General features: G+C 35.4%; 1 protein-coding gene and 1 pseudogene across 1 annotated transcript; both read left to right on the top strand.

The window, feature by feature from the left end:
* Positions 1 to 4,636: 4,636 nt before the first annotated feature.
* On the top strand, positions 4,637 to 7,784 carry LOC133299176 (E3 ubiquitin-protein ligase MBR2-like; annotated as a pseudogene).
* A 519-nt stretch (positions 7,785 to 8,303) lies between these two features.
* LOC133299152 (calmodulin-like protein 30) lies at positions 8,304 to 9,434 on the top strand. Its single transcript, XM_061498593.1, has 2 exons — positions 8,304 to 8,334; positions 8,717 to 9,434. The coding sequence occupies exons 1-2, from the start codon at positions 8,319 to 8,321 to the stop codon at positions 9,286 to 9,288; spliced, it is 588 nt and encodes a 195-aa protein (XP_061354577.1). The 5' UTR covers positions 8,304 to 8,318; the 3' UTR covers positions 9,289 to 9,434.
* The last annotated feature ends 4,778 nt before the right edge of the window (positions 9,435 to 14,212 follow it).

The following is a 14,212-nucleotide window of genomic DNA, read 5'->3' as shown; positions in this document are numbered from 1 at the left end:
CTCCCCCTCAAGTTGGTGCATGAATATTTATCATGCCCAACTTGTTAATGACTTCTTCAAAAACTTTTCCAGAAACAGCTTTTGTTAACACATCAGCAAGTTGCTCCTGGGACTGAACATGAGGAATCTGAATTATCTGACTATCAAGCTTTTCCTTAATAAAATGTCTATCCACTTCAACATGCTTGGTCCTATCATGTTGAACTGGATTGTGTGCTATTTCCACAGATGCTTTGTTATCACAGAAGAGACTCATTGGTTTATCATATGAAATGCCCAAGTCAGCCAGAATGTTTCTCACCCACAACAATTCGCAAACACCATAGGCTATACCTCTGAATTCGGCCTCAGCACTGGATCTTGCCACTACCTTTTGTTTCTTGCTCCTCCATGTAACCAGATTTCCCTCTACGAAAGTGAAATACCCTGAAGTTGATTGCCTTGTGGTTTTATCACCAGCCCAGTCTGAGTCAGTGTATCCTTCAATGCAGGCTCTATTATTTTTTGAAAATAAAATACCTTTCCTCGAGATCCTTTGAGATACCTCAAAATATGATTTACTGCTTCCATATGTTCTTCACTAGGAGAGTGCATGAATCTACTAACCATACTAACAGAATATGCAATATCAGGTCTAGTATGTGATAAATAAATTAATTTTCCTACTAACCTTTGATATCTGCCCTTATCAACCTCAACCTGATCCGGATAAATACCCAAAGAATGATTCACTTCCATTGGAGTATCAGCAGGCTTGCAAGCCATTAGCCCAGTCTCGGATAGAAGATCTAAAATGTATTTCCTTTGAGACAGAAAAATACCTTGTTCAGATCTTGCAATTTCTATTCCAAGAAAATATTTTAGAGAACCCAGATCCTTCATTTCGAATTCAACAGCTAATTTCTTCTCAAGTGACTTCATTTCTTCTACATCATCCCCTGTTAGTACCATATCATCTACATAAACAATGAGTATTGTTACCTTCCCTTTGTTATGCTTTATGAACAATGTATGATCTGAGTTGCTTTCTTATAACCAAACTTCTTCATTGCTAAAGAGAGCCTTCCAAACCACGCCCTGGGTGATTGTTTAAGACCATAGAGAGCCTTTTCCAGTTTTCAAACTACATTCTGCTTTGAAGAAGTTAGCTTCACTCCAGGTGGAACCTCCATGTAGACTTCCTCTTCTAAGCCACCATTCAAAAAAGCGTTTTCTACATCAAACTGTTTCAATGGTCAGTCTCTATTTGCAGCAATGGATATTAAGATTCTGATTGTATTAAGTTCAGCCACAGGAGCAAACGTGTCTTGATAATCTACTCCATACCTTTGTGTGTATCCCTTTGCTACAAACCTTGCCTTGTATCTATCAATACTCCCATATGCTTTTAACTTCACGGTGTATACCCATTTGCTCCCAATTGTCTTCTTCCCACTCGGTAGAAAGGTTAATCTCCAAGTTTTATTGCGCTGAAGTGCTTCCATCTCAGTATTCATTGCTTGCTTCCATCTAGGATCTTCTAAAGCTTCCTGCACACTATTAGGAATATATACAGTAGATAATTGATCACTTGTTAGAGCATATGATCCAGACAGCCTATGAGATGACACATAATTACTAATAGGATACTTCACTTTTACTTTCGGGTTCGGTTCATAAACAGTTTTGGGTTTGCCTTTATTTGGTCTCTCTGACTTTCTGACTTGAATATTATTAGGAGCAGCAGAAATTGAGGAATCTATATTAGGGACAGAAAGCAATTCGGTTCTGGATTCAAAATGTGGTTCAAAATTATGTTCAACTGCGGAGTCTGTTAGGCATGGTGTCTCATGGGTTAAAGGAGGACTTGCATCGTTGAGATATGCTTCTGGAGGATCAAGGATTACTTCAGGTGAAGAGCTTTGAGGAGAATTAGTGCTGGTGAGCTGATCATTTGTGTTGGAAAGTATTTGAGTAGGAACTATAGAAGTAGATAGCCAGAATTCTTCTTCTCTATTGTTTTGGATATCCTCCTGAGAAGAAGAAGAAGAAACTCCCCTGCATAAAAAGCTTCGATTTCCCTAAAAGATACTTCAAGAGTAACATGCATTTTGTGAGTGTTAGGATCAAAACAATGGTATCCCTTTTGAAGGTCAGAATATCCAACAAAAATACATTTTTTAGCATAAGGATCAAGCTTATTTCGTAGAGGTTTGGGAACATGGACATAGGCAGTACCACCAAAGACTCTAGGTTCAAGATTCATGACATGAGGTATAGAAAAGAAAGTTTCAAGTTTTTGTTGGGGAGTAAGAAAATTTAGTGAACTAGATGGAGTATGATTTATTAAATAGGCTGCTGAAAGGACTGCCTCCCCTCAGTAATGAGAAGGTACATTCATCTCAAATAAAGATGCCCTGGTTACTTCCAACAAGTGCATGTTCTTTCGCTCAACTAATCCATTTTGCTGAGGTGTGTATGTGCAAGAGGTCTGATGTTTGATACCTTTAGATTCCAGAAATTCAGAAAAAAAAAAAATCTTATATTCAAGTCCATTATCTGTTTGAAGGATTTGAATTGAACTTTGAAATTAGGTTTGAACCATATTATAGAATTTCTGAAAGACAAAGAAAACTTCATTCTTATGTTTCAGTAAAGATATCCACATCATTCGAGTACACTCATCAATAAAAGACACATAATAATAAGCATGAGAAAAAGAAGGGACTTTAGAGGGGGCCCAGATATCAGAATGAATGACTTGAAACGGAATACAACTTTTATTCAAACTTGGATAAAAAGGAATTCGATGGCTCTTAGCCATTTCACAAGTTGAACAATGAAATTCAGAAGGATTACATTTAGAAAATAAAGAAGGAAACAACCTTTGCAGATAAGTAAAAGAGGGATGTCCTAGTCTTTTATGCCAAAGCCAAATGTCAGAATAAAGAGAAGCAGGAGTATGAGTAGCAGATGCTCTACAATGCAAGTCAGGTTCATCATTAGAGACTTCAAAGAAATAAAGGTTGTCATGTATAACACCATAGTCAAAAATTTCTTGGGTTTGGACGTCCTGAAAGACACAAAATGTCGGCCAGAAAATAACTTTACAATTAAGGTCAGAAACAAGCTTAGTAACTAACAGATAGCATATTGAAATCAAGATAAGGAACCACGAGAACAAAATAAGGAACAATTTTTTTTGAGATTAAGGATACCCTGACCAGTGATTGAAGTCGTGCCACCATTAGCAGTAATAATAGTTGTTTTAATACAAGAAGAAACATGCTTTAAAACTGAGGCATCACAAATCATATTATCTCACGCTCCAGAATCAATTATCCAAGATAAATTCCTAGAGTGAGCGGGGAGAGCAAGAGAGTTACCGAGAGTACCTTCATACACAGCATTGGCGTGAGAAGTAGACGAAGAATCACCATCAGCAGCTTTTCCTGAATCAATGTTCTCTTATGCCTTTACCTCTGGTGCTTCAGCAGAATCGTCATCAACAACGTGAATGGGGTCGATGGCTTTTCTCTTGCATGATCGAAGAGGGAAGAAAACAGAGCCAACCGAAGAATCGTGGTCGACGTCATTGAAATCGTCCAAGTTGGAAAGTGACGGAACGGGGCATCGAGTGTCACAGACCTCGCAAGTGGAGTTGTTGTAAGGGTTCAAGAAAGTGCAGGCTTTACAGGACCATTTTGGGGGCGAAGAAGATGAAGATGGGGTTGAAGGAAGTAGAGGAGAGGGAGGATGGAGGATCACGTCGATTAGGGGTTTTTTTTTTTCCTTGCTTCGTTCCTTCCTCCTTTAAAAGATATAATGGACTGGAAGGCATTCTATTTTCCTTCTAATTTTAATTTCGCAGCCTAAAAAGCCTGGGAATTCTGGATTGGGCATTGAAAACTTTGACTTTTTGTTCAGTATTTGTGGTATAAAATTTGTCAGGAAAATATTCAGTAAGCAATATTCTTACAAAAACTAGCGAGGTTTTCTGCATAGCAATCTGCCTGGAAAAAAAATTTGTTTTCTTTATTTTCTTGAATGCATTGAATCACATATTGTTGGTCCAAGAAAATTAGCATGCCCACTTGACTTTTTGGGGTTAGTTTTGTCTGTTTAAGTGGGCAGCTTTAAGCTTCCAGCAAAACTTTTTTTTTTTTTTTTTTCTTCACTCATCCTCGTTTGTTTACGTGTCTATGGCAAAACTATGAATTTTTTGTTTATTTTTTTGTGCTCAATGTTATGTGTAGCTTGAGATTTGAGAACCCGATCTAAGTTTTCTGGTGATAAATTTAGGGGGAATATTTTGATTCTTATGCAAGGTCAATCAAGGAGTATTGGGTCCTTTCTTCCAATTGTTAGTATGATGCAGCCTGCAGGGGCCTAGTTCTAGTGGCACTGATGTGAATCAGCACTCTTCCCTGAATCACGTCCAAAATGCAGTAGATTTACGGTTGCTTGATTATCTGGGGTCTTCTGGGGAGGCTGCAACTGCAAGTTTACATGCTGCTGGTCCTGATGTTCTGAGCTTCAGTGGCTGGAGTACTGGTGAACCTAGTTCTAGACTGAATCTGATCAAGTCGATGATGATGGGCTAAAACCGGAACATGGGCTGTCTTCTTCATGTATTGCAGTTGTTGAGGATGGTCTGACTCCAGATGAAAGGCAATTTGAACCAAATAATGTTCTTTTTCCAGTTAATTCAAACACTAATCTACATGGAAGTCAATCTAGAATTCAGCCTCTCATTTTGCAAGGTTCCAGCTCTAATCATATAACCCAGAATGTAACTGCTAGTGTGGGGAAGGCCACGTAGGCTGCTAGTAGTGTTAGTATCCACAGTACTAGCGGATTAGATATAGCGCAAAATTCATTTGGTAGTGCTCACATAGGAACTTCATCTGGAAGCTCTGATTGCGAGGTTTGGGAAGATGATGCGTTCTGGGAAACTGTCTACTTCAGGAAGCTCAAGCTCTGTTGTAGAATCTGAAAATGGTTGCTGGTCTGCCGTTCCTGCTGATCTTAATTCTTCCAGCAGCTTAAGGGTTTCTGCATATTCAGAGGATGTTCCTGTTACTTGTTCTCCGTTTCAAAAGAACTCAAGAAACGAGGTGAGGCTTGCAACTTCTGAAACATTCCCTTTGATAAGTGTTGTGAGAAATGTGGAAAGGCTTCTAAGAAACTTTGATAGGAGAATAACCCATGTACGCGTCAGGAATCTCTACCACTCAATTTACCACAAACAGGGAGTGCTAGGTGTCCTAATCATTCTTCTCCCCACCAAATACCGGGCTCTCACTCATTTAATGATTCTATGGATCTGAGGTTAACAGCTGCAATTTCTAGTACTGCTCAGAACCAGTCACCTGCCTTCCACGTGCATCTGTTTCCTTGAAATGGAGCTGCAAGTTCTAGAGGGACCTTCAACTGATTACTCTGGAGAAAGAGCAGTACAAGAACCAAGAGACAGTATCGAGCACCCCATGCTTGTGCCTGTATCTTCAGAACATTACCCTGCAGCTTGGCATATGTTTTCCAGTAACATGAACAATTCTGGAGTTGTACCTCCTACATCTTGGATTGGATCTAGTTCAAATGTTCACTCTGCCTTATCCCGCCTGGATTGTTAGCCATGAATCCCAACACAGAATCTGCAAAGATTATCAGAATTCAGTCCTTGGTCCATTTTTCCTTCAGTTAGCTCAATATCTGGTGTTCATAACGGGCATTCTACTTCATCGCCTACTGGCCCTCCCGCCTTGGCTCAGGGTATATGAACAATCAAGCATATCCAAGATCAGCATTGTTGATGGAGAGAAGGGGCAATGATGTTCCCTCTCCTCCTCATTTGTTATGAGCTGTAGTTGTTGGCATCGAGGGGAGATGCCAATTAATATCTGAGGTATTATTTCTATTTTGTTTTCCATTCTACAGAATATCTTCAACTGTTACTTTAATGCTAAACTTATGACAATTTTCTTATTAATTTTATTCATATAGCCAGGATTTTGGAATTTATACAACAGGAAACATGTATTAGTGAATATATAATACAAATTTGCAGTACTTCTATTCTTGATTTTTTTTCATCTGATTTCTGTTTGCTGTCTAGTCTTGTCATAGTTTTATTTTCCTTCCCAGTAGAATTAGTTATATGTTGCAGCCAATCAACAACTGTTTCTATAAATCTGATCAACAAGTTAGCCAAAATTTGGTTTCACAGTGTTGCCACTTGAAATAGTTAATTTTTATGTGTTCCAGATTCGCCAAGTCTTGAATGCTATGCGGTGGGGTGAGAACTTGTGAGCTGAGGTTCAAGTTTTAGTGTATAAACTTGTCTCTATACAGTTTATGGCAAATTGGCAGTCATACGTTGTGTTGTGAAATCAATTTAGTCATTGTTTGATCAAACTTGAAGGTGTTTCAATGTGCACAATGTTATTTTTCCTTATATCCCTTTCATCTTTATGTGAAAGTCATCCAAGGATGGAATTTTTTGAATTATTGATGGGTTTATATGCATACATTGTCTGTTGTGAGTTAAAGCTGTAGTCCTCTCTTAAGGCGTTTTTTTGCTGAGCATGAAGGGAGTGAATCCAATGTTTAGATCAAGTTAATGTTTTCTTGGATTTCGTATGGGTAATTAGTTTTTTACTGCTTGCCTAATGCATAGTACTTTCAGTCTTGTGGTTAGTGTGAAAGATAAACTATACTAGAAATTATTTAACCAGTCCCATGAAAGGACTGCACATGAAAGCAATGGTTTGAAATCTTTGAAATTTTGATTGGATACAGACAATGTTATATAAAGTGACCCTACTGTCTTAATTACATATGTGGACTCAATCTAGGATTGCGCTACATGCGAGCAATATCACTTCTAGTTGAAATGGATTGTAGAGAATGCTAACTTAAGAAGTTTGCTTTGACTCCCGTGCTATGTCAGGATTATATGGTCTTTGACCCTTTTATATATCATGGTTTGGCTGAAAAGCATGACAGGCACGGAGACATGTGCCTTGATGCAGATAACATGTCTTATGAGTTATGAGGTAGAAAGAGGATATATTGTATTCCTATTCATCAGCAATGTTGCTTTATGTTATTTCTTCTGACTTCATTTGTGATTTTAGGAACTGCTGGCATTGGTGGAGCATATAGGATATGTGAGCACCGGATAGAGTGAGGATATCATTATAAAGTTGATGAAACAGCAAATCTATGTATCTATCATGATAGAATCTTCTACAGATCTGGAACCTTGCTGTATCTGTCAGGTTCTAGTCGAGGCTGTCTCTGCTATTAACAGTAAAGAAAGGACACAAAATCAACTACAATGGTGCTTTTTACTTGGTGAGCTTGATGCTAACTGCATTTTATCTTGCTCTCCGAGCAGGAGGAATATACTGATGGAGAGGATGTTGGTTCACTAGATTGTGGACATGAATTCCACATGAACTGCATCAAGCAGTGGCTAATGCAGAAGAACATGTGCCCCATTTGCAAAACAAAAGCCTTACCTACATGAAAGGGAGAACCTCTACCCTCTGGGCCGGGTGAGAATTTCCTGGCCGAACAGAACGTTCGTCTGCCAATTTGGTGTTCAGCTGGCTCCATCTGAAACTTGATGACCTTCCTTTTTCTTAAGAACACAGGACTTCTCTCTATAGTCAGTATTTGGAGGGAAAATAATCAAAATAAAATAAAAATAGTAAACAAGTGACATTGGTTAGTTAGCTATATAAAGGAGCTTTACGTATATTGTCGCAATGGATAATTATATGTCATTTATTATAGCTTTGAACACTTGAATTTTATTCATTTAATTATAAAACTTAACACTGGTGCCTGCTGAGACGGTGATATAGATTATTATCACTACTTGATTTGTAGTATATAGAATGATGGATTATTATGTTTGATTCAGTTTGTTTCGCTTAAAACAGGTTTGGAGACACTCTATAAAGACCAAAATTTGAGCACACTGCTTTTTAGGCAGCTAAAACTAGGAATTTTGGCCGGTTCGGAATAAGTCTTTTGTTCAATTAAACAATTTCAAGTTTGGATTTAGTATTTTTTTTATTTTATTTTTTAACCGGAAGCACAATTAATGATAAGATTTATTTATTCATTTGTTTGCAAATTTAACATGACGGCCTATTAATATGCACCCAAGCCTGTGTGGGAATGGGTAGAAATAGAATGTAGTTCTGAGCTCTACTGGAACAGGCCAACCTGCGTATTTTCTTGTTTTTGAGCCAATCAACACTCTTGGCTTTTTGGTTCACTAGGTAGAAGCTTCTGCGCCAGCACCCCTTGGAGATGGCTTTGCCATGGCCAATCACGAAGGTAACCAATTTTGTTCTGTTAAGGAGATAGGAATTAGGATTTGTACTGAAAGTGAAATATTCATGTAAATGTAAATGTATACTTGATGGGGGAATTTATACCGGATGAGTTATATTCCTCCACAGCTGTCAGTCAAATATTCATGCGATTATAGAGAGTAGAGACACTTGTTTTCTACGACATATGACATGACGTGTGCTTAATTATTCTTCTAACACTTATTCCTTGCCCATCCTCCTTTTCTTTTGTTACTAGCAGCATCTTTAGTTTTATGGTGATCTACAAGTTGTTAGGAATAACTGAGAGGCTAAGATTTGACAATGAAAAGTCACCACTTTCCATCTAATAATATAAAAAAGAAGGCGTTGTTCATATATTTCAGGCAAATCCACCATGCCATTGCCAAATACTAGTTTCCTTGACTTCAAATACAACCTCTCAAAGACAAAGTACCTGAGGAAGCCAACCCTTCTGTTCTCACGGGACAGGCTGAACTCGGGGTCCAAACATGTTTTCCAGCCAAACGTTGATGAGATGAAGCAGGTGTTTAACAAATTTGATTCCAATAAAGATGGGAAAATTTCTCAGCAGGAGTACAAAGCCACCCTGAAATCTCTAGGCATGGGGAACATGATTCATGAAGTGCCAAATATTTTCCGGGTGGTTGATTTGGATGAAGATGGATTTATCAATTTCCAAGAATTTATGGATGCCCAGAACAAAGGTGATGGGATTAGGAGTGGGGATATCCAAAGTGCATTTAGGACATTTGATAAGAATGGCGATGGGAAAATAAGTGCACAAGAAGTTCTAGAAATGCTAATGAGCCTGGGAGAAAGGTGCACCCTTGAGGATTGCAGGCGAATGGTCAGAGCAGTGGACACTGATGGAGATGGCATGGTTGATATGGACGAGTTCATGGCCATGATGACTCACTCCCTCAAGCATATTTGAATGCCTTTAGCCTTCGGTGTTGTATCATTAAGATCACACTGTTAGAATGAATAAATACTGATTAAAAATACTTTCTTTAGTTTCTTCCCATTTCTTTTTTCAAATTTTATTGGCGACAATACACGCATTGGCACTGTTAAGGATCTTTTTTATTCTCATTGTTTTCCTCCTTTCTTTTCAATGGATAGATGTCAATATCATCAGAACGAAACTAGAACAATTAACCTAGCAAAACCAGGCTAGTCTGAATCTATCATCTGTGGAAATCGTTGGGCAGACCCCTTAACTATAGCATTGTAAGTCCAGCTTTTAAGAAGGATAGGATAGCGGGTAATACATAAGTTCAAAATACACTTGCTCCGGTATTCTTGGGGTTTCATCATTCTAAGGATTTAAAGAATTGGCACGAAAAAGTTATTATATGCAGAAACAAAGATTATGCTTGATGATATTGTGTTTATTATCAGATTAAGGTGGGTGCTAATAAAAAAATTAGAATGGTGGAGAAACATATTAAACTCTAAAGGATTTGTGCTAACTCAGTGTAAGATTAAGTATATGAAATGTTCTCGCAAGATATAGAGATCAAGATTTCATGCATTTGCTTGAATAGAAGGTACTCAAGAAAGATGATATAAGGTATTTGGGATCTATTTTGCAAAAGGATGGAGAGATTGATGATGATGTAAATCATAGAACCAAAGCAAATTGGATGAAATAACATAGTGAATCGAAGTTATTGTGTCATCGCACAATTCCTTTAAAGGCTAAAAGAAAAGTTTTATAGAGCAACTATAAAGCCTACAATGTTACACATAATTGAATGTTGGCCGACACATAAGTAACATGAGTATAAAATGGAAGTAGCAGAAACGATGATGCTATGGTGGACATGTAGTCATACAAGAATAGATAAGATAAGAAATGATAATATTCGACAAAAGATAGGAATAATACTGGTGCCTGAAAAGATGAGAGAATATAAATTTAGATGATTTCGACATGTAATGCAAAGACCCTCAAATGGTCTCAAGAACAAAAGCTTGTTACTAAGAGCTTGACACAAAGAGAGAAATGGATCAACCAAAATTCACTCAAGGAAAAATAGTAAAATGAAGTGAGAATTAGATTCTCAAATGATGTGTCTCAAGATGGATTGAAAGAAAACTATTTGCACTATGGAAGGATAGACTCATTTTTTAAATGTTTCAGACAATCATGTTTAATCATTTTTGCCAATATTTTTCTTCATTTATTTATAAAATTATTTTCCTCTGTATTTTATTTTTTTATTTTATTTAGCTATTCTTATTTTTACTATTTATCTTTGCTTTTTTTCTTAGCCATCTTTATTTTTATTTTATTTTATTTATTTTTCTTTTCATTTTTTATTTATTTCTAATCTTATTTTTATTTATTTATTTTTTCCATATTTCTCCTTTAATCATTTCTTGCTTTTTATTTGGATTTGTCCATCCTTACTAGTTTGGGATAAAAGCGTTATCGATGTTGATGTTGATAAAATAAAATAATTTCATTTTCATTTATTTACTTTAAAACTCCTCAACTAGTTTAAAATGATATTTAATTATAATTGGAGAAAGAATTTAATATTTTGAATATTATTTAAATGAGGAAAACGGTCAAATGTCCGAGCATAAAGAAGTTAATACTCTTATTAAAAATAGAAAAAAATTGATTCGAATAGCAGTAACCATAAAAAATAATGTTAGAGCCCATATGGATGGTCTTAAAAAAAGGCCTTTTGATGTAAAACATGATTTTCACATGTGGATGGCTACTGAGATTCAAGAATGTGACCTTTTGCTTGCCATAACCTTTGGTATGAATTGTAACCATATAAGCATAATGGTGCATTGATGAGTAATTAGGCATATACTCTATGAAAAAGACAATAACAAGAATTGGTGATATTTTCCTACTTTTACTCTTTATTTCATATTCCCTATTTTCTCTCTAAGTTTTATAACATTTTTATACTTTCTCTTTATGTTTTATAACACGTTATCAGGACGAGTTTGTCTCTACAACAACCAACTCATAAAGGCTACATCTCTACATAGGTATTTCATCCTTCTAAGTTATATTCTTATTTTTGCATTCCATTTGATTATTCGTCTATGAACTAATATCTATTATTGTAGAAATTATAATGGCAAGCCTTACCAAACTTGAATTCGCTCTGGATATATCGGGCAAGAACTATCTTCCATGGACTATTGATGCTGAAATCCATTTTATTGCAAACTTGGAGAAACAATCAAGGGAGGAAATAAGGTCACCCAGCAAGAGCATGCCAAAGCAATATTTTTTCTCCGCCATCATCTCAATAAAGATCTTAAAACTGAATACTTAACAACAAAAGATACATTAGAATTGTGGCAAAATTTAGCAGAAAGGTTTGACTACAAAAAACAAGTAATTTTGCCAAAAGTCCGCTATGAGTGGATTCACTTACGATTAAAAGATTTTAAAAGTGTAATTGAGTATAATTTGCATTAATTCTAAATTAAAATTATGAAAAGAAAAGATGACTGATGAAGGTATTTTAGAGAAGACATTCTCTATTTTTCATGCCTCGAATATGCTCTGAAGCAGCAATATCGAGAGCGCGGTTTCAAAAAATATTATGAGTTAATATATTGTCTTCTTGTTGCTAAACAAAATAATGAGATTTCGATGATAAATTATCAATCACGACCACAGGTTTTATGGCATTCTCTGAAGTGAATGCAATATCACCATTTCCAGAAGTGAATACAACATCATCTCATAACAGTGGACGTGGTCGTAGGCATAGCCACTACCATGGGCTTGGACACGGGCATGGGCGTAATAATGTTTGGCATCGTGGTGGTCATGACTATAAAGCCAACTCAAGTAATGAAGGAAAATATGCAAAGGGAAAACATTTGCCACAACAATTCTAAAAAAAAAATCTAAAACTGCTTGTTATAGATGTGACATGACCAACCATTGGTCACATATCTATCGTACCCCTAAATACTTAGCTGATCTTTACCAAGCAGCATTGAAGGAAAAGGGAAAAAGTGCATAAACAAATTTCATAGATGGAAATGATCCAAAATTAGACAAGGACATGCACCTGGATGTTTCAAATTTCTTCCAGAATATTAATAGTTTTCTTGATGATGGAAATGTCCACTTCAATGTTTAGTTATTTATTAAGAAATTCATTTTACATTTCTTTCCGTTATTGTTATCTTTTATTTTGTCTTTATCATGTCAATTTTTTTTTGTTAATAATTATCATGTCAAATTTAAGTTTTAATTATGTAATAGAAATTTTCATTTTATGATATTTTCTTTTGGAAATTATTTATTTTGTCCTTCAAACTTTGTTACATGTCTTTATTCTGAAAAATGAAATAAAATAAAATACAATACAATAAGGCAAATAAATTTTAATTTTAATTTTTTTGTATGATTACTCATTTATACAATTTATTTTTTGAAGAAAATATAAAATATTTTTCTTAACTACAATTGGCTAAGACAAATGTTAGCACAATTTCTGGTATTGTAAACTTAATTGAAGGCTTGGAAGAGCTTATATTGTGTTACCTGAGGAACAAAATTATTATTAAGGGATGCTTTGCATTTTACTATATCCAGAAGAAATCTATTAAGTTTTAAAGACATACACCGTAATAGTTATTATGTTGAAATTATGAGTCAAAATAATATTAAATATTTGTGCATTATATTTTTTGAATCTGGGCACAAAATTGTGTTGAAAAAAATGCAAGATTTCTTTTCTGGATTATATAATACATATATTAATTCAATTGAAACATATATTGTTACTAATCAGAAGTTAGTTGACCCAAAAATATTTACCCTTTAGCATGAGAGATTGGGTCATCCGGGTGCCATAATGATGAGAATAATTATTGAGAATTCATATGGGCATCCGTTAAAGAACCTAAAGATTCTATTATCAAAAGTTTGTACATGTGCAGCTTGCTCTCTTGGAAAAATGATTACTAGGCCTTACAAGAATAAAATTAAAAATGAAACTCTTTTTCTAGAACGAATTCAAGGAGATATTTGTGGACCTATCACTCGAACTTGTGGATCATTTAAATATTTTATGGTGCTAGTAGATGCTTCAACTCAATGGTCTCATGTATGTCTTTTGTCAACATACAATGTTGCCTTTGCTAGACATCTTGCACACATAATTAAATTAAAAACTCAATTTCCAAATTATACTATTAAGAAAATACGGCTTTATAATGCTAGAGAATTTACATCCCAAATATTTAATGATTATTGTATGTCAAATGAGATTATAATTGAACTTCTAGTCGCTCATGTTCATACACAAAATGGTCTAGCAGAATCTTTTATTAAGAGATTACAGTTAATTGCTAGACTATTACTCATGAAATCTAGATTATCATCTTCGGCTTGGGGTTATGCCATTTTACATGATGTTGCACTTATCAGATTAAGGCCAACTGCTTATCATAAATATTCCCCATTACAACTTGTTTCTGGTTTAGAACTAAACTTATCTCATCTAAATTTTTTTGTTGTGCTGTTTATGTTTCAATCGCCCAGCCATAAAGAACAAAGATGGGGCCACAAAAAAGATTGGGAATTTATGTTGGTTTTGAATCTCCATCAATTATTAAATATTTAGAACTATTAACTGGTGATAGTTTTACAACACGTTTTGCTGATTGTCAATTTGATGAGACATTATTTTCAATCTTAGGTGGGGAAAAACAAAAGCAAGAAAATCAATAAATAACTTAGAATACATCATCAATATCTTATCTTGACCCACATACTAGTCAATGTGAGCAAGAAGTTCAAAAGATTATCCACCTGCAATGAATTGCAAATGAACTGCCAAATGCATTTACTGATACAA

This window comes from Gastrolobium bilobum, unplaced genomic scaffold (genome assembly GCF_033153095.1).
Source record: "Gastrolobium bilobum isolate Gb01-03AN ecotype WA unplaced genomic scaffold, APGP_CSIRO_Gbil_v1 utg500, whole genome shotgun sequence".
Lineage (NCBI taxonomy): Eukaryota > Viridiplantae > Streptophyta > Magnoliopsida > Fabales > Fabaceae > Gastrolobium > Gastrolobium bilobum.
The sequence above is the reverse complement of the archived record's forward strand: the minus strand, read 5'-3'. Positions and strand labels throughout refer to the sequence as shown.